This window comes from Passer montanus, unplaced genomic scaffold, assembly GCF_014805655.1.
Source record: "Passer montanus isolate IOZ18808 unplaced genomic scaffold, ASM1480565v1 scaffold234, whole genome shotgun sequence".
NCBI classification, from domain to species: Eukaryota; Metazoa; Chordata; class Aves; order Passeriformes; family Passeridae; genus Passer; species Passer montanus.
In genome coordinates this window covers 210,433-236,741 of record NW_024366970.1, presented here as the reverse complement: position 1 = coordinate 236,741, position 26,309 = coordinate 210,433, and the positions used below count along the sequence as shown (strand labels likewise).

Here is a 26,309-nt window from a genome sequence, read left to right as displayed (position 1 = left end):
TTAAATACCCTCTCCTGAGTTAATCTATGCCAAGGACACACAGGGTCTCTGGGCCAATCAGAATGGGGTGTTTCTGCCTTTTGTTCCCAGTCAGGCTCACTGTAACTTCCTGTACTGTCATCTGTTGGGATCCCCCAGTCACCACAGACACAGAGATAGATTCTGTCCCTATAGATCTTGATAGCATCAGGGTACATTGTGTGCCAGTGTCAATAAAAGTCTTATACTCTTGCAGGTCTGATGCACAAAGCCATTAGATTCATACAGTCCGGTAGATCTTTCTCTTGCCTGCTGGAGGCAGAGCCCCTCTAGTTCTAGTCATAGTAGTCCTTATTAATTTCTTGTAAATATGAACTGGATGTCCTTTCAAGTGGATCAGAAGAATGGATTCCATTCCACTGTGTCCAACAACTTGCCCACTGGAAACTGGAGCAGCATTTATGCTTGAAGAATTTTCTGTGGTGGTTGTCCTTCATCTCAATTCACACACCTGTGTTGCTAGGACAGAGGTGGGTTTTCCATCCCACTGTGAGAAACAACTGCTCACTTTGAAAATTTAAAAAGGATTATTAGACCTTGACAAAAATACAACAAAAGGACTACATAAGGAAAAATTCGCAGGGCTGGGAACTGCCCTCGTGATACCACGTGGCCGATTAATCTTCAAGATGGATGCTCAGTCTTTTATACCCCTGGGGTATGCATCAGCCAGCCTGGCCCCTCCCAAATTCTTTCAGTCAACTCTTCTTGGACATTTATCAGTGGAGACTGCTTTCTTGTAACTTGATTGGAGATCAGGTGTTGCCATGCCTCACCCCCTAAGCAACAAGCTTTTCCATTCCAAACTGCCCTATGCAAGGGGCACATATGCACACTTTCTTTCTACCTGTCCTAGACAATCCCGGCTGTCTGATGGTAACAATACAGGGGGGTGGAAAGGGAACTATGGAAAGAACAGACATCTAAACTAAAATAACATAACTATACACCACTAAAGCTTTTCTTAATATTCACACAATAGTTATCCCTTAATTGCGAGAGCCAGTCATCTCATTATCCATCTATAACACCGCTTTCTCATGTCTTCTCTGTGGTCAAGTAAAACTGCGTGTGTGCCTTTTCTCTTGCGTCAGTCAGTGCATGTTTCCAATAGCAGAGATTGTGGCCCATACTGGAGGTTCATAGGACATTTCCCCTCTAATATCCTTGAATCTTTCAAGTCTGTCTGCAGTCAGGAAGGAAAAAAAATATTTTATATTGCCATAGTAGTCTGGTCACCTGAAGCCCTCTTTACTATCTTTCCTTCGTTGATATCAATGCTAATGACTTCATGTACAAAAACAGTGTGCTGCATACAAACTTCTGCCACATGGATTGTGTAAACTGGACCTGATCTGAGTCTGCAAGGGACTGCTTGTTACTTGAATCCTTATAGGTTACCTAACTCTTTCAGTTACTAGATACATTTCTCCTCAGCTTTCCCCCTGCTTGACCACACTACTAGAACATACTTGCGAGAATGAATACATTTCTCTCACACTTGACGGGAGTTGCTCCAGAGGCTAAGAGTTTCTGTTCTCTTCCTAATTCCTTTGTCAATGCCCACACCCCAAGGCAGGGATCCCAGTTGCGTGGCTTCACTACCAGAGTTAGGTACCACAACCTTGTGAACAGACCAAGCAACACTGTGACCAGTGACTCTATACATAGTAAACCGAATGCTTAGATCAAATTTGTTGCCAACACTCTGTGGCCACATCTGTTGTTATCTCAACTCTTTGAGTTTGGCACCCACCACAGTGGGTGCCAAACTAGGCTGTTTTGTTTTAGGAATGGTATTCTTCAATTTAGTCTTCAATTTTTGGTCCCACCAAAAAACTCCAAACCATGTTCCGCTCACTGCTCACATACTCCTCTCTTCCCCTTTCCCTCCCCCTCCCCCTGCAGTGGGCTGGAGAGGACAATTGGAGGCACAAAAGGGAAAGATTAGCAATTGAAATAATAATAATAATAATAATAATAATAATAATAATAATAATAATAATAACAACAACAATAATAATAATAATAATAATAATAATAATAATAATAATAATAATCTACCGGAAACAGTATGAGATAGGTAAGTTCAAGAGAGAGGAAATGATTCACATGCAAATGCTCAGTGAACACCACCCCAACTCATAAAACAGTTCTTCCTTCATCCCTGGAAAATAAAGTGAGATAGAATAACCTCCAGGTCCTAGCCATGCCACCTCTTGGCTGCTGCAAAAAGTAACCCTGTCATGGCCAGAACTAGGACAGCAATTTGTGAGATGTGTGTGTGTTTTTCTTCTAATATCAAATAGAGATGTACTCATTGATCTAGTACTCAATAACTTCAATGAACACAAGTCTATGATTCATGGTAAGCTTAATGGCTTTCCTGAAGAGGAAATTAATACTGCATCTGAATTTGGAATTAGAATATGAGTTTTATATATAGCTTTATCTAAAAAAACTAAGGTAGAATCTGTTGGCTGAAATTAAAATACTCTTTAAAATATATAAAATAATAGATTATCTTCATTACATTTGTAAAATAAATAAAAAATTGGAGGTTTTGTGGTCGCATATCTTAATGTGAGGTAATCTTAATTTCCTCATAACTCTTTGGCAGTAATGTATTTTAAGGCATCTAGGATTACTTTGAGATAGAAAAGCATAAATATGCACAGATTTTCCCTAAAATTCATGTTAACATCCTCCTACATGCATGAGCCTCCTGTGTGGCAAGACAGAATCAGTTGCAGGTATGAGCTATCTGCTTCCACCCAGTAAAACAATTCTTGGTTTGAAAAACAAACCAAATGACTAATTTCAAAGAAAATTTTTGAAATATCCTCATTAAAAATAAGGGATTACTGCAGTGCCTTTAAAAACAGATACCATCATTTGCAATTGTCAGAACTTTTAAAGAATTGTCATATTTTTCCCTTTTGTATTTAGATTTACTATAGAACATGAAATTATTGGACTTTGCAGGGAAAATAAGCACCTAAGTGCTAGCACTGCTCAGGTTAGCAATTCATACTGGAGAAAATTATCCTATACACTCCTTAAGTGATCTGTTTGCTTTTACTTATTTTTAAAAAAAATCATTAAATGCTTTTTATTAACCACTTGAGAACCCTATAACCATCACACAGAGCTTAATGATTTCTCTAGATTTGTGGGTCTGTCAACAGGTGATCCACTATGAACTATAATTTTGATCAGTTCACTTCTTTTAACGTAAGGGCAAAGTAAGCCTTTTTCACATCCATTGCAACAATGTAAGTAGAGTCCTATAAAATACGTCTACACAAACATGGTTTTATGGTTCTAGAGTTAAGTAGAGTGACATATATTCCATCTTTTCCTAATTTGAAAGAATTATTAGCTTCACAAATTAGAATTTTTACTCTGTAGGTAATGTTTAAATCCGTAGGGAATGAATCAACACTAACTTCCTATGCCTAAGAGGCATAAAAGCCAGTGTTAATGGTGCTAGAGAAGAAAGCTTCATACCATTTGGGAGGTTCTTAAAAACATCAGAGAAAAAGAAACATACCCATGTTAATATTTTCCTACTTCCTTAGTCAATCCTACACACTCTACTGCAGAAAAGAAAAGACCTTCCCTAGTTTTACCTGTCTGAAGAACTCCTCTAGTAGAGACATAGTCCAGTGATGATGGAGATCCCAGGCCTTGGCTGGATGATTGATATCTGCTGTATGTAATAACAGTGATAAGGCTTTCGCTTGTCAATTCTGAAAATCCAAAGGATCAAAAAAATTAATTGTCGGCTCTTGCAGGGAAGAATGACAAACATCTTGCCTACAGGAAAATAAGGTAATTAGAATCCTTGACCAGGATATTTGTGAAGTGGTTTCTCTGATCATTAAATCAGACAGCTCTGAAAGAATGTCTTATTTCTCCAATATGCATGATTCCTGTTTTAAAAGAGATACTAAGAAATGCAAAAAGAAATATTGCTCAGCCTTGCTCAGAAACTTTATAAGCTTACTTGTCCACACTAGCAGTCTTGAAGAGCTTCTGTGCTACCCATTTCATCGGTGCTGTATTATATGCAGTTTAGAAGAAAAAATGGTCCCTGTCATCCCACTGTAATGAACAGTGGGGATCTCTGGGGCTCTGACAAATCTAGAAAATAACTGATAAATTTTTTATTGATAGAAAACTAGTATGAATACAGAAGGGAATCCTGATTTCACAGAAAAAAAATGGTTGTGATTTCTTATGACCATAACCTAAGAGGCTAAACAAAGAACTCAGTAAATAATGCTTTCTTGGTATGGGGGCTCTTATTTTTTAATTCTGCTTTTTGGCTATCCAAAACAGTTGAAGGAGTTGTAGCTTCTGAGGAGATCAGGTGGCTAGCCACACCCTGCTCTGATACAGGTATAATACTGATATAGGTATAGTTCTGATACAGGTATAATTCTGGTATAACTCTGTCCAGGGTGAAAAAATGACCATCACTCAAGGCAATATAGAAGGAATGTTTTGGGAAGGAGCTGTGGACAATATACTACAGCTCCCAGTGGCATACTGGGAAGAAGAAAAGGCTTTCTCCATACTGCTTCATCTGTTATTTTCTAGTCCTTCCCTCAGTGGATCTTAAGTTTTCATCTGTTCTCTGTTTATGAAGAAGGCCCCTTCTGGGCATGACAGCTGATACCATCTGCATAAGGGCAAAGTGCAAGTTATGTTCTGCAGGTCTTATAAACTTTAAGTCATACTCAATTATAGAGGTTACTCTAATGAACCATATCCTTGATTTCCCACCAGGGAAATGCCCAATGCGGCTGGTCCCAACAATGGTGACATTTGAAAGCTTTGGGCCACCAGCACAGAATATAGATGTGCATGTATGAATGTGCCCTCCCTTCATAAGTGAATTAATTCAAAATTCACCAGCAGAAAGAAAATTGCTGTAGATATCAAAGAAAGAGAGGACCTCTGGAGAGGTGCATTCGAAGTCAAGCACATTGGCAAAGCACCAGCTGAAAAGCAGCCCCCTCACTGCACTATGTTGTGAAATGACTCACCCTTCTGGCTGCTGCAAAGCATTCTCCATAGCTCTGATTTGTTGGAAGGGACAGGACATATCAGTAGCCAACACCATCTCAATGACTAGAGCTCTAAATTCCCTTTTGGATAGAATCACAATGAGAGCAGCAAGGAAAGAGAAGCACAAAAACCGGCATCAGACACACTCCAGTCTCTTTTGTTAACTGCAAATTATTGACAGCAATGCTTTTGTATGTAACTTTTCATTCCTTTCAGAGATGGGGAAGAGGATGAAGGATTTTCTGCAAAAATACAGAAATGGGAGGGGTGCAAATGAAGCCAGGTGGCTAATCCTTTGTAAGACAAATACTAGATGTCTTCTGAAGAGCACATTGGTATTATTATTCCTTTTTCAATTAAGCATAAACTTCTTAAATTGTTTTCTTTTCTAAAGCATTCTTAGAAGGAAGGAAAAAGACTGTTTAAAGCCTCAGAATCAGGTAACTTGATTCAACTGGTCAATATGCATGTTTAAAGTTGAGTCATATGGTGGAAAATCACCACATTAAAAAATAGCTTAGTATATATGATGCATATATGAAATAAAGACCTTTGAGAACCTTGACTACTTCCCTGCTATTATTAATTCAAAATATGGCTGTATGAGATTTTGCAAAGTAAACTTGCTGTCCTGGGGTTTTTTTGTTTTTTTTTTTCCTGGACTAGAGTTGATTTTCTTCTTAGCTGGTACAATGCTGTGTTTTGGGTTTAATATGAGAATGATGTTGATAACACATTTGATGATTTTGTTGTTGATAAATAGTACTTACTCCAAAACACAGACTTTGGAGTTTCCGTACTCTGACAGTGAGCAGATGCACAAGAAGCTGTGGGGGGAGATAGCCAGGACAGTTGATCCAAACTGGCCAAAGGCATACTCTATATCATAGAATGTCATGCCCAATATATAAACTGGAGCCAGTGGTCATTACTTGGCGACAGAGTAGGCATCAGTCAGCAGGAGGTGAGCAATGGTATTGTTCATCACTTGTTTCTCGTGGATGTTAATTCTCTCTCTCTCATATTTTCATTACTCTTATCATAATTACCATCATCATCATCATCTCTTCATTAGTAGTAGTAGTATTACAACAGAAGTTTAGAATCCAGTTGAAATATCTCTGAAGATGATATGGATGTTCTTAAACAGTTTAAAATACCAGAATGTTCTGATCTAGCACACAATACAAATTTTTTTTTTCTTGCTCTCAGTTCAGTCTCTACAGATTAACAGTGGAAGAACAGCTCAAGTTTAGCATACCAGCTCAGGATTTTGAAGATTCAAATGGTTCAGCATAAATTTAAAAAAAAAATCACTACCCTCTTCCTCTCTTGCCCATAGTACCTGTGCTCAAATTCCACCCCCAGGCCACCTCTGTGTACAGGCCCAAGACTGCTGTGATTACCTAATACCATGGGTGGCACATAATGGATGCTTCATCACAACAGTTCTGCAACACTGATGCAGAACACTTGATCTTCACCGCCTATAACCACCTCCTCCCAACCCTCTCAACCCATAAGTACAATCAGTTGCATAGTTAACAGAGTCCCAAAAAATTATATGATAGATGAAAAGTAACTATATTTTTTAATTTTTTTTTTTTTAATTTGCCAGTCCTAGTCAGTTCCCAGCAGCACAAATGTCTCTGTCAATACAACCAAGAGAGAGCAACCTAAATGCATAGAAATATACTTTTACAAGAATTTAGTGTGATAATGCTGTGGGAACAATTAATGCTGGGAAACAGAAGACTTTTCACTACATTCTCTGGACTACAACTCCATCATACTGCTCTGCATGGGCTACTTCATGTGTAGCTTATTGCAGTAGGAATGCAAAAACAAAGGGCTCTGTTCAGGCAAATGACTCAGTGATTTCAGTACAAGAATGTACCTATGCTTACAAACCCACAGATACTACATTCCCTTTCTTAAATGTAAATCTGGAACATGCACATCCTTTGACCTCTGCACATATTTCAGATCATCATTTTCTCTGAAACAGAGATGAAAAATACTCCTGAAATGGTAAAAAAATTAAAGGATTTCAGTATTGAAAAGCTCTTATTTGTCACTTCGAACAGCAGGCATCACAACAGCATATGACTTTGAAAAACAATAGGTAAAAGTTATAGGTAATGCACGAGAGATCTCAAAAGATGTAACAGTTGAGGATTATAAGTTTCTGCATTTGATAACAAGTTGATAGAATGCTGAAATTCATTACAAAGAGAATTGAAGATAGATATTTACCCATTTCTTGGTTTTGCATCTGAGTCAGATTAGAGCCTGGGATACACAAAACTACAAAACTATTTTTGCTCTGACCATCTTGAGCATTTGTTTCTGCAATCATCTTCAAAGTCTACACTACACATTATGGTGCTGTGCTGTGCATGCTGCCTAGCAGCTCTGGCTAAATAGACCCCGGAAATATTTTACAAGATGTGTTTCCACTGAAGTGTCTCTTGACTATATTTAATTATTCCAATAATGAACAAAAGCCTGTTAATATTTTGCATTGCATACTTTCAGAGTGATCTGTTTTTTGTCTGGGTTAACATCTGTCTATTAGAGAAGCACAGGATATAAAATCAGAAGAAAAGCAAGTAAACTGAAAGTTTCCAATTTTTTTTTAGATAATATATTTGACAAACTCAAAGATGAAATGAGGTAAGAGAAGAGGCTGCACTACTTTTAAATATCAATATATTGCTATAAAACTGTCCAAACGATAGCACTGAATACTTAAACTTTATAAATATTATTACTGACACATGGTGAACAGGCAGACAAAGTAGCTCTCCTTCCAGCTTACCAGTGAGACAGTTAAGTCAGATATCCACCAGGTATTTGTGCAGTAGCTTATTCTCCTTTATTGTATAGTATTCAAACACAGGTTTGTATTCAGGAAGAAGGTCATGAAGAATAAGTGTTAATTTGTTCAAATACTAACTGTTATGAGTAGTTTCTTTCATAAATTGACTTCAGAAAAAATGGCCATATCATTAAAACATAAGTAAATTAAAACAGTATCCAAGAGAAGAAGAAATAATGGAAGCTGATGCAAAAGGAAAGATGAATCTGCTTACTATATCAAACTGATAACTTTAGACATGTCCTTGAGTTAATCTCTTTGAGAAAGTCACAGATGTATCATGTTAATTATTCAAAAATGTGGTCATATCAGAATATTTTCCATTAAAGATAGCTTGTGTATCAACTCAGGCCCAGGAAACGCCCTGAAGACAATGGAAGCTTCCACTGGCACTTTAAAAGCTAAATTAATCTACTGTTTTACTCCTGGTTATGTGGCATCATGGCATCAAGCATGTTAGGAATATGGAAGAGATGTCCTGAAATCTCCACAATCCACAATGGTTTTCATTGAAGGAAAATAACACTGCTCTTCAGTACCTCCTTGCCAACTGCATCCTCTCTCTCCCTCTCCTAAAAGACAGAAAAAATCTAACTCAAAGAAAAGACAATCCTCTAAAGATTCAGTCTTCACTGTGGCCTTGACAAAAGAAGCATGAACCAAAGGCAAAAAGGAAACTAGTAAACAGCCGAGAAGTAACACCTTACCTTAGCAGTGAACACTTCCAAAGCCTGTATTGCCTTCTATCTCCCGATATGCCCTGAAGACAAGGGACTGGGACACTGCAGGTGATGCTACAATTTTGGTTGGCACTGAAGCAAGGCACTTGGGATTTCTGTTTTGTGATATGTGTATCAAACAGGGGATTGCAAGGAGGCCCAAACTCTCAGCCTCTGGATACAACTCTTAGCAATTTTTGAGGAGAGATACCTTTGTCAAGAATACCTGCAGCAGCATCAAGGCCTTTGGAAAGCCACCAAGCAAGGAATCCAAAGTTTGAAAGAACTGGCTGTGATTGCGATAATTTTCTCATATAACGATGAACACAAAAGAATTCCAGACCCTCTACAACATTCATGTGGCTGAAACTTGCACAGCTTGGGACATAAATGTACTCCCACTTCCTAGTGATGCTGCAATGGAATAAGGAAAAAAAGACACTGAATCCTATGACACAAGAAGGCTACAGACATGTGAAGACACTGTCCACATGCCAACCTGAGCCAAAGTCTCAGCCTTGGCAAAAGACCTGACTGAGTGGATGTGGAAATTGGAAGAGGGGATTGAAGAGAGCTATCAGAGAGCCATCAGAAAGCCATCAGAAACTCAGAAATGAGCTTAGGGAGGACCTTTCTCACATTTTACCAGTACAGTCCAGAATCCCTGCTATCTGAAGTAGGCATCCCACAGCTAGGGAGAGGGAGTACATTCCACAAGGCAAGCTATGGTTCTTCTTCTGTGAATATGGAGAAGACATGACAAGATGGGATGGAAAACTCACTTCCATCTTAGCAGCATGGGTACATAAACTAAAAGAAGAAACTACTAACAAAGGAAACCTGGCAAGAATTAATTTAGGTCCAGTTTCCTGTGGGTGTGTTCCTGGGTAGAACGGAAGTTAATATCACATGACAGATCCCTTTGAAGGGACATCCAGATTGTATGCCTAGGGAGTGAATAATAGCCAGAACTAGAGGGGCTCTGCCTCTAGCCTGATGGAGACACGGGAAAATCATGTCTATTGGATTGTCTGGATACAATATCCTGGTGCATCAGAACAACAAAAATACAAAGCTTTGACTGACACTGGCACAAAATATACTCTGATGCCATCATAACATTGTGGGGACAGAACCTGTTTCCATTGCTGGGGTAACATGGGGTCTCAGCAGTTGACTCTGTTAGAAGCTGAGGTGACCTTGACTGGGAAGGAATGGAAAAATAACCTATTTTGACTAGTTCAGAGGCCCCATGTATTCTTGGTATAGATTACCTTAGTAATGGTTATTTCAAAGACTCAAAAGGACTTTGTTGGGCTTTTGAGATAGCTGCTGTGGAGACAGAAGACCTTAAACAATTAAATACCTTGCCTAGTCTTTCAAAGGACCCTTCTTCCGTAGGATACCTGAGGGCTGAAGAACAGCAGGTACCAACTGCTGCCAAAACAATGCACCATTGAAAATACCACACTGACCGAGACTCTGTGATTCCCATCTGAAAGATGATCCATTAACTGGAAATCCAGGAAGCAGTCAGCAACTGAATGAAGTCACACCCCCACTGAGTGCTGCTGTGACAGACATGCTGGAACATCAGTATGAACTGGGGTCCAAAGCAAAAAAGTGGTGCCTCCATTGACATTGCTAATGTGTTTTTATCCATTCCTTTAGTAGCAGAGTGCAGGACACAGTTTGCTTTCACTTGGAGGGGCATTCCCTACGCCTGGAACCAATGACCCTGGGGGTGAAAGCAGAGTCCCACCATTTGCCATGGAAAAAGGTGAGGCTTCAGAACATCTATAGTACATTGATTACATGATCCTTCGGGATAAAATGGCACAGGAAATTTTTGAGAAAGAGGAAAAAATAATCCACGTTGTTTTCAATGTAGGTTTTGCCATCAAACAAAAGTAAGGTCAAGGGACCTGAACAAGAAATTCAGTTGCTAGGAGTGAAGTGGCAAGACAGATATCAACGAATTCCAGAAGAGGTGATTAATAACATAGCTACTATGTCCCCTCTGACCAGCAAGAAGGAAACACACACTTTCCTAGGCAACATGGATTTTGTGGGGATGCAAATCCCAGAGTACAGCCAGACTGTGCGCCCTCTCTACCTTGTGACATAGAAAAAAAGTATTTCATGTGGAACAACAACAGTACTTTGAACCGATTGCTCATGCAGTAGCCCTTGGGTTAGTCAAGATGGGACAGAATGAGAAGAATGTGCCCTAGACTGCAGCCAGGAAGAATGGTCTTTCCTGGAGCATCTGGCAGAAGGTGCCTGGAGAAACTTGAGGATGACCTTTGGGATCAGGGTTACAAAGGGTATGAGGCCAACTACACCTCAAAGGGAAAAGGCATCTTAACAGCTTATGAAGAGGTTTGATCCACCTTAGAAGTGATTACCACTGAAGCACTGGTCATTCTCACACACCAACTACCAGTGCAGGGCTGGATATTAAAAGGGAAAGTCCCTTCCACATATCATGCCTCTGATGCTACATGCAGTAAGTGGATGGCTTTCATCCCACAGCAAGCTTGGATTGAAAATCCTAATCACCCTCAGTTCTTGGAAATCCTCCTGAACTGGCTTGAAGGTGAGAATTTGGGACTATAATTTAAAGAGGAAGATGAGTAGGAGACATATGCTGAGGAGACCCGCCCTGTAATCAGCTATCAGAGAGTGAGAGGCAATACGCTCTCTCCACTGATGGTTCTTGCTGTATCACAGAGTCAAATAGGGAATGGAAAGCTATTGTATTTGTAGGGATGCCCGAACGAAGGGAGGAATGATGCATCTGACTCCATGTTCTCAGAAGGCTAATTTATTACTTTATTATACTATATTATATTAAAGAATACAGAAAAGATACTTACTCAATGCTAGAAAGATAATAATGAAAACTCATTACTCTCTCCAGAGTCCCGACACAGTTTGGCACTGACTGGCCAATGAGTGAAAACCACTCATACCGGAGCCCAATCAAACAATCACCTGTGGGTAAACAATCTCCAAACACATTCCACACATAAGCACAACACAGGAGAAGCAAATGAGATAAGAATTTTATCCCTTTTCTCTGAGGCTTCTCAACTTCTCAGGAGAAAAATCCTGGGCGAAGGGATTTTTTCAGAGAATGTGAATGTCACATCAAGCAGCTGTACAGAACCCTATACAGTGAATTGTGGAAGCTACCAATGGACAAGATGAATTAAGTCAAGTTGCAGAGCTGAAAGCCATCTTACTGGCTATGGATATCACTGAGTGAAAGAAGTGGCCAACACTATGTCTACACTGATTCATAGCTGGTAGCAAACACTTCATATGGGTGGCTAGAAAGTTGGATAAAAGCCAGTTGGCAGACAGAGGAAAACCCATCTTGGCTGCTCAAGTATGGCAAGACATTGCTGACCAGGTAGAGAAAATGATCATGAAAGTTCGTCATGTGGGTACACATATACCTAAGAGTCAAGCTGATTATGAGATTCACAGCAATTAACAGGTAGACCTGTCAAAATTAAAGTGTCTCAGGCAAATATAGACTGGCAACACAAGTGTGAGTTATTTCTAGCTTGGTGGGCCCATAATTCCTCAAGTCATTAGGGAAGAAGAGAACACCCAATGGACTTGTGACCAAGGGGTAGATTCGACCACAGATACTATATCCCAGGTAATCCATGATTGTGAGACGTGGGCTGCAATCAAGCAGGCTAAGCAGGTAAAGTCTCTGTGGTATGGGGGGCATTGGTCTGAACACAAGTATGGGGAGGCCTGGCAGATTGATTAGATCACACTGCCACAAACCTGTCATGGCAAATGCTATGTGCCCACAATGGTAGAAACTCTCACTGGATGGCTGGAGACGTACCCCATGCCTCATGTCACTGCCTAGAATACTATGCTGGGCCTTGGAAAACAAGCCCTATAACAACCTGGCACGCCTGAGAGAATTAAGTCAAACAATGGGACAAATTTCAAAAATAGCCTTATAAACACCTGTACCAGCTGTTGGGAAAGTCATGCAGAGCAATGGACTGCTAAAAACCACACTGAAAGCAATGATTTATGGGACCTTCAAGCTGAGGCATCTGCATTTAGCAAAGGCTATCTGGTTAGTTAACACCAGAGGTTCAATTAACTGAAGTGGCCCAGTCGTTACCTCTGTGCACAGTAGATGGAGATAATGTCTCATGACATGTATGAGAGCTGTGTCAGGAAAGACAGTTTGTGTCAATCGCACTTCAAGCTAAGGCAAACCCAGCCATGGGACTGTTTTTATTCAAGGACTTGGTTACACTTGGTAGGTAATGCAGAGGGACAGGGAAACATGTCATGTACCTCAAGGGGATTTGAGTAAGAACAGTCTGTAACATTAAATTGCATATGTAACACTTGTTGCTGAATGGTAATGCCACTCCATGTTGGAAATAACATGAACAATGAGAATGAACTGCTCCTATTAGATCAGTCATGGATCAATAGAACTCAATCCACATCTTGGGGAGCAATCTTAAATAATTGAGTGACTACTTAAATAATACCTGTATTTGTATATAGTTGTTTGTATGTGTATATGTATATAGTTAAAAGATATTAATTGGGACATGACATAGATGACATAGAATAAGGAGTGGCTAAAGCCTTGGGTGGGTGACCCAAAAAATGTGAATTGTATTCCACTATTTCTCTATGTCAGTTCATGCAGTTTGTGTTACTGTCCCATTACGACCCAGGGATCAGAAGTGGATCTGGAACCAGTATTTTGGGTCCATGGAGACTGGAAGTGCCCCTCTCTTTAAGAGTGGGGGAACACAGACAGACTCTCTTTCTTGTTTCTCTATGGGAGTTTCCTGGGGCATACTCTCTGGGCCAGGGCAAAGAGAAGCAGAAGCATTCTTTAGCTTCTCTCTGAACTCCATGGGAAATTGCCTGGTGCAGGTCTCCGAGAATTTGTCGACATTTGTCAATCCTAGACTGTTTTGGAGGAAACGTCCTAACAACTTTTTTGGTCACAGTTGCCACAGGCAATCCCTGTCCCTGCAGGTGGAAAAGGACCTTTTTTTGAGACCTTTGCTTTTGTTACTGCCACTCAGAACAGTCATGCTGTGAAAATTGATCCTCCCCTCTTCCTCCATGAGTTACAGCTGCTGCCCCAGTGATGGGCAGCAACTGTTGATACAGCTGCCACCACTAGGACAGACCTTGTCAGGTGGTATGGAACAAATGGTTCAGCAACATTTGACTGGTTTTGAACAATAGCTCTCCAAATTCTCCAGGTTTCTGTTGTTTTATCCTTGTTTCCCCTTCATTGTTTGGGGCAAAGGGAGTTTTGTAATCATGGATGTTCAGTTGTAGCATTGGGGTTTTTTAACTTTGCGCTCTCTCTATCACATAGTTAGAAGAATGGATCTCCACCATCTTGTCTTTGTCATCTGGCTCATGCAGTCTTCCACAAAAGTCTCCATATTGGGGAGGGGGTAGGGGGCTTCTCTTCATCTTGTTTTCTTTGTTCTTGGGGAGTCCATAGGATTCAGAACCTTTGTATCTAGTGGTTATTACTGTTATCTCGATTATGGCTGGCTTTATTTTAGCAAACTTACTTTTCAACTTATATCTTTTTGCATTTGTCTCTCTTTGTTGGTGACAGAGGAGTGGTTAAACTGAAAAAAAAAAAAGGTTGCTTGTTTCCCAAGCTCCACCCCATAAATTATCTCTTAACCATCTAACACTTCTCAAGAAAAACCATCCAGTTCTGGTTTCAGAGTTGAATGCAACACCTGTGTGGCAATCAAGGAACTGCAGAAATGCAGATCATAGCCACAAAATGTTGTTCCCAACTGTGAGCAACTCTACAGTTGTTGAAACTTGCCTAAAAGACATAGCAAGAGCTGCACTACACCTTGTTAGCTTGCACCTCTCTCTTCTATACTACATCACACAATACACACTGGTGGCATAATTTTTTTTTAGGTTTCTCACCGAACTGAGATAATTCAAAGGATAATTCCACTTCTCTAAGAAAACAAAAGCCAAGATCTAAAGATGCTGATCTCCACCAATCTTTAGAGCAAATGAGCTAAGCCGGCTTACACAGAAACCCACAGACAATGAAGTCTGCTAACAGCGACAAGAATTTACAGAAGTCTAAAACAGGAAAACTTACTGCACAGTTACAATACTTATGTCTCCTGAACTGATCTATGTGGCTAATTGTGTTCAAAGTCTCAGAATTTTATTATTACAGAAATTAATAGGAAAACACTACATTAAAAAAATATCATCATTGGCTATTTCTTGCTATAGGTATAAAACTCAGAAAATGCATGTGTTCATCCTGAGTGCATAGGAATAAAATTTTACAGGAAAATTTTACATGATTCCGCAACCATGCACGCACTATTAATCATGAAACAAAAGCATATGACCAAAGTCAGCAGAAAAAAATTATAGTTTCTCACCACAATCTTGAAACTAATGAAAGCGATTGACATAGAGGCTTCAGAATTATTTGAGGGACAAAACACCAGGCAGCTTTACTGAGAAAGTCAGTTTTGAATTCAGTTACTTTCTGAAGTTGTACTCCTATAAAAAGCTAAACAACTAAACATTTTGCAGATATCTTTTTATTCAACCTTTATTCAACCTCTTTATTTTAATTATTACTTTTATTTTATACTTGGCAGTAAAGATTTCAATAAACTGCATGGAACTTACTAACAATTAAATACAGTGTTAAAAAAGACATCTGTAACATTATATTGGAAAATAGAAGTTCAATTTGCAGTTTATTTTATTAGCTTATTGTGATCTGGCTTGGTTAGAGATTTTTCATTTTATAACTTGCACAAATAGGATTCACAAAATGCAGCAACTCAATTAATTTTCAAATATTTAATAAGCACCAGAGAAATACATATATTTCTCAGTGGAAGAAAAAAAACCCATTGTTTAAGCACTAGTAAGCATTCAACTCCTTTCTTCTTGACTGTAGCCCAAAAGTTCTCTTCCATTGTCATCTGCTTTCCTTACAAAACCCATGGCCATTGATTTTTCAGCTGTGAAATGTGTCACCAATTTTCTACATATATTTCCTGAAAATACATTCCCTAATTAGATGACAGAATACCAAAAAGTTATAAAATCTACACAGATATCTACGATTGCAGATCATCAGATCTTCTTTTCCCAGTAATGTGAAAAAAAGGAGCCCAGTTCATAAAGGTATTCAAGAATTTATATTCCAAAAACATTACTTAGGCCTTCTGCAGAGGGAGATTTATCAGTCTGCAAAAGTGAAGTTTAATTTGGGCATATCATGTTAGTTGCCCAAATCATCCTTCAATACTGAGGGTCCTACTTTTGAGTCTTAGAATGGGGAAACTCTGGGCTTCTTGGGTTTTATTTTTCAACACCTCAGATTTTGCTGAAGTCAGTTGATGTTTGCAGTGCTTCCCAAACGTTTGCCTATGGGATTTTGTAGTGGGAGTCAAAAGAAAAAGCACATAGAAATCACAGTGTTCTGGAATTACAGCACTTCCACACAATGCCCTTTATTCTTCAGCACTGCTGTTTGATCACCAACTATAAAATCATACTTGAGAGAGAACAAATAAGCAACGCAAAGCACTGAATATTTTTGCTCAGGCAGTTAAAATATTTTTAAAGGGATGGGTTGATCTTTGAAACTTTGGTTCTAAGTACATTGTATCAGCAGAACATACATATTAGCACTACAGAATCAATGAGAAAGATCTGAAACTGGCTTTGATTCAATCAAAACCTTTAAACAGTTTAAAGTTCAAAAGCAGGCCATTTACTTAAAGCCAGTATCTATGCAATGAACCATACTTAATTAGCTGCTCCACTAGAAACCGTGGCTGTTCCTTGTAGACAGTGGCTCTAAGACTGATGTTTCTAGTCACTTTGTCCCTTATGTTTCCTCACTAACATTAAACAAAGCAGTAATTTTCTGCCAATATTTGACAAAGCATTTCCATATGTACACAAAATAGACTTTTACATCACAGTGGAGATATTTTCATTCTGTTTCTTCTTGCTGATCATCATGACACTATTCTATGTATTGGTTGGTAGAATTTTCAGGACACTCCTCCACAACATTGACTGCAATCAGCACTGCAAGTTCCTGTTTTTTGACTATATAATCACATCACTGTTGACAAGTTAAAATAAATAGAATCACATCACTGTTGACAAGTTAAAATAAATAGGAAACTCAGGCTAAACACATTAGCAAGCAGAGCCTTCACTGACCATTTTGGTAGAAGTCAGCCCCAGAGACAGGCTTATTTCCCCACATTTATATTAAAATTAGATTAAACAGCTTCGCAGCACTATGTTACATTTAAGAATATGTAGAAGACGTATGTCACATAGGATTTCATAAGCTGCTTCCTCTCCCATGAAAAAGATCATGGGGCTGGATCCTTCCTGTCCATCACACTAGGCTATTTTTAAATTATCACCCCTTGTAATTCACGAAAAACAGAAAACTCACTTTGAACTGTCTGCTATTGGAAAGTTAATTATGGGCTCATTTTGGCACATAAATCATGTATTTAATGAGGCTTATTTTAAATTACAGCTTCTTAAATCTCCTAAGCATATGTAGTAGGTCTATGCTCCCTGGACTGGATTATGTTTTGCATTGAGTCCCATTTATAATTTCCAGACAGGAAGTGTTAAATTAGATAAAGGTTATATTTATGCTTTAGGACAAAGAAACAGCCGAATAGGTCTACACTCAATTACATGTGTACAAAGAGTGTCTCTGTGATACTTAATAATTATATGGGAGTCAACCCATATATATGTCCTGGGTTGACAATATACTATAACCCATTGTCACGAAGTCTAGTCTCACTATCAGAAATGAAAATTGAAAGCAGGAGTAAAAAAGACAAACACCTTTTAAAGTTCTTTATCTTGTAGTATAGAAAGACTAATATGTAATATACAATAATGCATATTTGTATTCTAACAAGACAATACCAGTCTATGGTGGTACTGCAATATTCCTAGGCAGCCACCATGCTCATTTTTACCTCCAATCATCCTTTGAGAGATTAGATAAAATGTTCATCTCTTCATCATCTTGCAAAAGGTGATATGCCGCACTAACGTGATGATTTTCAAGCACAGACCGGTCATTATATAGAATGGCTGAGTCCGACCTAGCACTTAAAAGAAAACATGGGAAAGGTTGTTTTTTCCTGTCTAAAGAGACTCAGAAGTTTTCCTTAGATCAGCTACAGCAATTAAGTCTTTAGAATAGATATGAGCATTTTAAAAGTTCTTGTAATACTATGTTAATTGCTGTTACTAAGTAAAAGAAATCTAAAGAACACTACAAAATCTATTTCACCAGATGAGAATCACCTAACTGCCTTGTTACACACTTGAAAATAAGTACTGAAAGCTGTGAGAGATATGTAAACTTAGAGTAGAACCATGAGGTTTTTTCCTAGCTCTTATGGATGTCTCTTTGATATTAAAATCTGACTGTACCCACGTAAGCAATTGCAAGACATGACCCAATACTGTTTCCAGAACAGCAAACTGGCTGTAAGCAAGATATAACTCAACTGATTTCTGACATCTGTGTGTTAGACTATGCTGTCTGGAAAGACAATTGCCAGTGGGACAGAGTAGGACCAAAGATACTTCATGCCTGATTTTAAGTCCCAGAGAAGAGATCTGTGATTGATGAATGGGTAAACTGGTTTGATGACAAAGAAGTTAACAGCAAGAGAGGCTGGATATGTTTTGTTACAGTTCTCACTCATATCGGCTTCACAGAGAGCAGTGTATCTTTTTATCCTCTAACACTTCACACCATCTGATGTTCAGTGCTAGAAAAATTAAATTACATCCTTCCTTGAATATTTTTACGTGTATTTGGAAAGTACAGCAGATCCCTAATTCCTATATGCATGAAGTCGTAAGATGAGCAGTGTGGTTTCACCCAGAATAGAGACAGAGACTTCTGTCTACATTCCCGGTCTTTACTGTGCGTATGTGTGCTTTATCCTGAAAACCAATATTGATGCAAAGCATGATTCAGCTAAGACACTACAAACAACTATTTTAATTACAGACATGTAATCTATTTTAATTACAATGCATTTAAAAATGCCCAAGTGTGCAGTGTCAGCTGAGGAGATTTAGACATTTTGGCATTTCTGCCAGTACACTCCTATTGTCAAAATGATATACAGATATTGGATGTCCAATTATCACTGAAACTAGAGACTTCATAATCTTTGCACACTTCTGAATTTTGCTGCCATCTTCATCTTATTTTCCTCTTTTCCACCAACCCAAAAGCTTTATAAAATTCATAGGACCAGTCAAGTTTTTTATCAGTTAATTATGCTCTAGCAATTTATGATGCTTTTAAAAAGTATTTTTCTGATTAGGTAGTAGTAAGATTATCCCCTTGCTGCAGGTGTGGTTTTCCACTCAAGAGAAAATAGTACGTGTAGTATTCATGTTCACTGATGAATGCAACAAACATGGCTGAATGCCTGATTTACGCCAATATTGTTTGAATCCTCAAATTCAACAAGGAGAAAAAAATGTAAAATCATAGTAGCTCCTTCAAAACTTCATATTTGTCAAAATATATCACTCTATACAGCCTTTTCTTTTTGAAAACTTTACATGGAAATATTTTTGGAAGTTTCTTTTTCCTGGTTATTAATATGAAACAATGCTCCAGAATTTAGAATACATGAATTCCATTGTGAATGTTTGAACAAAAGAAAATTAAATGTAACCTGAGAAAGTTAACTTTCTTCCTGAAACACTTGAAAGCAGAAGTTCCTGAACTTTTCTAAGGTGGCTGTGCTGCTGTTCTCCAAAGATTTCTCCCTCTATTTCCTGACCCTTCATGATTTACAGTGGCCTCACCTTGTCTGGATGTGAAAATTGTTGGTGGTTCCAGTGTGTTCATAGTCATGTATGGCAGCTGCAAAAATCATAGCGAAGATCTCCAGCTCTGTCAGCCAGTGCTGAAAAGAGATTACAGTACAATCAGGTAAGTTGTCATTTTTGCACGCTTTTGTCTTTTGAGGTAAGTTATTTATCCTCTGTTGACAGTCACTGTTGCATGTCATTACCTTTCCCCTGAAGTCTGCCAGCTGTTCTAAAGAAAACTCTCTGGTTGATACATAAAAGCCAAACCAGTGTTCATCCTGGACCTTCATCTAAATAAATTGAGCTTCAGAAAAATTGTTTCCGGAGCTAATAAGGCAGAGCAAGGGGAACTGTGCCTTTCTGAAAGAGAAATGTTTCAAAAACAGAAACAAGGAAAATTCAAGAAAATCAAGGTTCATCAAGGGGAACTTGATCATGTATGTGCAGGTAAACACATACCACCAGGGTATGTATTTTCAGTTCAGTTTATTTGAGTAGCAGAGACTCAGAAACAGAAGAATGTCACTATTTTCCAGAAAACTAAAAATCTGTGTCAATCACTGAATCATGAGGAGAACAAGGAAGATTACCTCAAAAGATGTACATCTTGTTATTTATTTATAATTTTTTTAAACACTTGAGAAAGACCTGAAATTTGTGGAATTTTTCCTAATTCCCTAGTCAAAGCCTTATTTTACAACGCTTAAGTCACTTTTGCCTTAGATTAATAAATTATTCAGATGCTTCTAATAATTTTTATTTGAGTCAAATAATTTTATTGTCTGGTTTTCCACTGAAAAGGTGGAAAAGGAGTCAGAGGTTTTAGATACTGTAGATACTGTAAATATATGTATGAAATGCTTAAATTTATTGCATTTAGAAAAAGCCTTTACCACAGTGACTGCCAAATACTTCTGTAACACCTCACTGTCACCATGGAAATGTTTTCACAGGCATTCATATACAAACTGCCTTTTAATTCAAGGCCCAGCAATGGCACTAAGGCATTCAAATTCTATTCTAGACATCTCCTAGAGCTCAGGGGCCACAAGTAGTATGTTAAGCATGTGCAGGGAAGCACAGATAACAGTGGGACTCTGCACCTTAGCAGATAGGTTAGATAGACACACAGATAAAGAGCTACAGATAGCTCTTTATCTGTGTTTCACAGTCATCTCTGCATAACCAATGAAGAATGGAGCGTCTCACTATTAAAGATCCCCTTACATTAAAGATGTAGTTTGAAAAGATACTTTGCGTAATGCTACTGACTCAAGCTAGTTCTTGAGTTTGGTTGGTTTTTTTTGTTTTGTTTTGGTTTGGGTTTTTTGTGGGTTTTTTTTTTTGGTGTTTTTTTGTTTTTGTTTTTGTTTCATTTTGTTGGAGAGGGGTGGGGATGGGGGGGCTGTTTTGTTTGCTTGTTTTGTTTGTTTGTTTGGTTTTTTAGTAGCAAGAGAGAGGATGGTGAGGAGTGCAAGAAGTTATCAGAAGCAGAAAGTTCACTGTTTTCTCATATCTACACAACTGATCCAGGATATGACTGGAGAGCACTGATGGTGGAGAAGTCTGTTCAATTTTGTTTCCAGGTGTGACATGTGAATAAGAAATGATTGCCAAATAATTAAGAACATTAATTCAACTTCCAAGCAACAACTCCTGGCAACTACAATGGGGGGAAAAATGGAACTAGGGCTTCCAGCCTACATGTCTAGATCTGGACTTTCACTGCCCACCGGGGTCTGCCATTTCCCAAAAGGAGAGACTGCAAATGATAGAAAAAAGTCAGGGCACAGGTGCTCAGAAACAGCCAGAGCAAGTCTGTATTATGCTTGCAGAACTCATTCAAGACACATTCAGCTAGTCCAATGCATCCACTTCAGACCATCTAGACAGCATCTGACGATTCCCACACTAACAAGATCTCATGACCCAAGTATTACAGCGTCACTTATGCAATGTGCCATAGTGTTTGAGCTTTCCTATCTTGTCTCTTAAGGGACATACAGGGAAAGTGCTGACTTGCATACCTTACCAAAGCATCACTTGTTGAACAATTTTTCTAAGGAATGTTTTCAAATAGGGTGTAGTAGATCTTATTATTAGCAGTATCTTGTATTACCAGTATTAAGTATCATAACAGCATTCCAGGAGGATCACCCAAAATAAAACTAGAATTACAGCTGTTAATTAATAAATAAAACTGTGAAAGTAGAACAAAGTCAAAAGAGGCTTGTGAGTGACACAAGGGAAGTAGCGGGAACCTCTTAGTCCCTTTTTTCCTGCCACAACCTTGCAGGACAAAGCAAACAAGACAGCAAAGAGCCTGCAGAGAAGGGATGCAATCTCCATCACAGTCCTTTATTGGACATGATGGGGAATACAGTTACCAAAGGTGAGGAAAGCTGAGGTATTTAACACCTTCTCTGCCTTAGTCTTCACCAATAAGAGAGGTCATCCTCAGGACAACCAGCCTCCTGAGCTAGTACACAGGGACACAGAGCAGAATATATCCCCTGAAATCCACAAGGAAGCTGTTAATGACCTGATGAGCCACCTCCATGCTCACAAGTCTGTGCGACCAGGTAGAACCCATCCTAGAGTGATGAGGGAGCTGATTCACCAAGCTGCTCTCCATCATTTATCATCAGTCTTGGCTAACCAGGGAGGTCCCAGATGAGTGGAAGCTAGCCAGTGTGATGCCCATCCATAAGAAGGGCCAGAAGGAGGATCCAGGGAACTACAGGCCTGTCAGCCTAACCTCAGTGCCCAGCAACATTATGCAACAGTTCATCTTGAGTGTGACCACATGGCACCTACAGCATGGCCTGGGATTCAGACCCAGCCAGCATGGAGGGGGGGCCAGCCATGACTAACCAACCTGATCTCCTTTTATGACCAGTTGACCTGCCTGGTAGATGTGGGAAAGGCTGTGGCTGTTGTCTACCTGGACTTCAGTAAAGTCTTTGACACCATCTCCCACAGAATAATCCTAGAAAAGCTGACAGCCCATGGCTTGGACAGGTGCACTCTTTCCTGGGTTAAGAACTGGCTGAATGGCCAGGCCCAGAGATTGGTGATGAATGGTGTTGGATCCAGTTGCTGGCCTGTCACTAGTGATATCCTCCAGGGATCTGTGTTGGGCCAAGACCTGCTTAATATCTTTACTGATGATCTGGATGGAGGGGATCAAGTCTACCATTAGCAAATTTGCAGATGACACCAAATTGGGTGTGAAAAGAAATCTGCTGGAGAGCAGGAGAGCTCTACAGATCATCCTGCATAGGCTGGATTGATGGAGCGAATCCAACAATATGAAGTTTAACAAGACCAAATGTCAGGTCCTGCACCTTGGTCACAACCACCTCCTGCAGAACTACAGGCCAGGGACAGCGTGGCTGGACTGTGGCCAGTCAGAAAGGGACCTTGGGGGTACTGACTGGCAGCAGCCTGAATATGAGCCAGCAGTGTGCCCACCATGGCCAAGAAGGCCAATGGCATCCTGGCCTGTATCAGAAATAATGAAGCCAGCCAAATAAAGGAACTGATTCTTTCTCTGTACTCAGGACTGGTGAGGCCACACCTTGAGTACTGTGTTCTGGGCCTCTCAATTTAGAAAGGGTGTTGAGATGCTGAAGCATGTCAAGAGAAATGCAACAAGACTGGTGAAGGGTCTGGAACACAAGTCCTATGAGGGGCAGCTGGGGAAGCTGGGATTGTTTAGCCTGGAGGAAAGGAGGCTCAGGGGAGAGACCTTATCACTCTCTACAACTGTCTCAAAGGTAGTAGGTGGGTGGGTGTTGGTCTCTTCTCCAAGGCAACTGCAAGACAAGAGCAGTGTTAAGCTGCAGCAGCGGAGGTGTGGGTTGGATATTAGGAAAAAGTTCTCAGCAGAAAGAGTGATTGGGCATTAGAAAGGGCTGCCAAGGGAGGTGTTGGAGTCACCATCTCTGAAGATGCTTAAGAAAAGATTGGATGTAGCACTTAGTGCCATGGTCTATTTGATAAGGTAATGATAGGTCATAGGTTGGACTCGATGATCTCAAAGGTCTTTTGCAATCTGGTTTATTCTATTATTTCAGATCACCTTTTGCTCTGAAACAGAGGTTGTTTTAGTTTGGTTTGGGGGGGTTATTAGGGGTTTGTTTTTTTTATTTCTTTTTAGTCTGCTCCATTCTCTCTCTCAGAGGAAAAAAGTCCAAATTTCTCCATTGCTTATTCATGTATTTTCATGTATTTCTGTTTCTCTCTTTTTTAACACTTTCCTTGCTTTATTGCACTCAGAGACAGCATAGAAAATCCCATTCAGCACTGGTGCATCACAGGCTAGAATGAAATAGGAGTCGTTCACTCACATCTGAGTTGTTGCTAAATGACTAACAGATCAAGAAGCAGCAAGATGGAAAAAAAGGTAGTTCTGAACATGCATAGGATGGAGATCAGCTATATTTGGGCAGCTGTTGTAATCCAGTAATCTTTTGGAACATGAAAACTGCCCTTGTTCCATGGTTTGAGGGAAAACAGGAAATCCATTTCCTCACCACTAGAATACAATTCACATTACTCAACATTGCACCTGTTGCAGTGCATATTCAGTAACCAATGGTCCTAAAAGCAACGGTGACCAATTTAGTATCTCACAGGCAGTTTTGAGTAGGTAACTGTATTAGCTGCAATTCTGACCTAAGTCCTTTTTATTTCAGGCACAATCAGAAGCAAGTGACACAACTTCCATTAGGATCAGCCTGTATGAATCAGTTCTTGAGACAGATAGCACTAACTCCTTCCAAATCTGCTTCTGATAAACAGCAGCACTTATTGCTCTAATTGCAGTTTGACTGCAATTCACAAGTGCAATCTACATTCAACACAGGAATCTTGGGATCTTAACAGGAGGCTGTGGAGTGTGTGACTCCTCAAGGAAGAGCACCCAGTTCTGGCTTCAGAATTGAAAGCAACACCTTTGTGGTAATCAAGGAACTGCAGAAATGCAGATCATATGCACAAAACATAGTTCCCAGGTGTGAGCAACTCTACAGTTTTTGAAACTAGCCTGAAAGACATAGCAAGAGCTGCACTGAGCCTTGTTAGCGTGTACCTCTCTGTCCTATACTCCATCGCCCAGTAGACACTGGTGGCAGGTTTTTGGGTTTGTTATTGAGCTCCACAGAAAAAGGTATCATCAGGATACAAATATCACCACAAGTGTTGCTGACAGACAATTTTTATAGTGAGTTTTTAGAGCTGATCAAAGGTTCTCATTGCATGAGAAAGTGTTAGAATTTGGTTGGGCTGAGGTACATGTTTTTTCCTTACCCTTTTTTTCAACAGTTCCAGGTACAGAGCTTGTAACAACTGGGGAGTGTTCAAAGAGGCCTGAGCTGCAGTAAGAACCTCAACTTCTGCTGACCTGGGTTCATGTGTCTGCTCTGCAATACAAAGACTCCATGACCCTGGAACTGCACATTGCTTAGTGAAAGGACCTCAGAGAAATGAAGTACAATAGAACAGAATTACATGTATTCAAGTACTGGCCACAAACAGAGAATGGCCATGGTATAGCAGGAAATAACTGCTAAACATTTAACAGATTAACTTCCCTTTCACTGTCACTTTTGCCTCTGCACTTCTGCCAATGCAAGAGCAAGGGCAAATTAGATGCATGGAAAAAGTGACGCAAATAACATGGGGAAAAGATCTGCTCCACAGAATCAGACTAAAGGTAATTTCACTCCTTTTTATGGCTGCAGCAGTAACCAGGAGAAAGAAGAATAGAAAGAATACATAAGTATCCTTTATGTATTCTCTGCTATTTATTCTTCCCAAATGTGTGGTCCAGCGACTTTCTGAGCCTCCAGCTGAATCCAAAGTGCAATGGAATCACTTCACTCTGGAATCTATCTTCCTTCAATTTCTCTAATCCATCCTCAAATGTATTTCTGTTGTTTGTCTTGAGAGCCACTGTTGGAACTAAGATTTTTTTTAAGCCCTTGTCCATTCCTAGCATTGTTGTCAGACTTCAGCTGTCTGTAGGTTTCTGTGCAAGCCAATTCAAATATTTTTGCTGTAGAGAAGTGAATGGAGGTCAGCATTTCCAGATCCCAGCACTTGTTATGCTCAGATAAGTGGAATGAATTATAATTTGGATGTACTCTGTCCCTACCTTAAGTTAAGAAGAAAGCTTAGACAGTACAATATTACGTGAAATGACTTTCAATAAATGTGTGTTGGCAAATTCACACAGAAGATCTGTGGCAGAGTGAAAAACCCAGCCTGGGTTTGTCATTCATCCTCTCCTTCATCCTAACATAACTGTTAAAAAACTTCACTTACCCTCTGTTCCTAAATAATCCAAAGTCTTTACCTTTATTAGTCTACCCATATCAGATTAAGTGTATCTACAGTGTTAACACGTTCTACTGTGCATAATCATTATCTCATTAATAAGCAGAAACTCTTGTAAACTCAATATATATTCAGGATACCAAGTCTTTTACTTACCACAGTGCCTGTCTTGAAAAGGAAGTAATGGACTGTCTGTGAGACATCTGCAGCATGCATTAGGTTGTGATAAGGATTTTTGTGTTTACTGTAGCCAAGCTCCAGAGCTTCCACAAAAGACACCAAGGCAGATATGGGAATCTAAGTAAAGCAGG

General features: G+C 39.4%; 1 protein-coding gene across 1 annotated transcript in view; it reads right to left on the bottom strand.

Moving 5' to 3' along the window:
* PDE1C (phosphodiesterase 1C) overlaps positions 1–26,309 on the bottom strand; it is a 243,028-nt gene that overhangs the window by 9,868 nt on the left and 206,851 nt on the right. Inside the window, 5 exon segments of the mRNA XM_039710859.1 lie at positions 3,672–3,781; positions 5,074–5,195; positions 17,784–17,912; positions 19,651–19,751; positions 26,155–26,295. Of these exon segments, the coding sequence (XP_039566793.1) occupies positions 3,672–3,781; positions 5,074–5,195; positions 17,784–17,912; positions 19,651–19,751; positions 26,155–26,295 (603 nt within the window).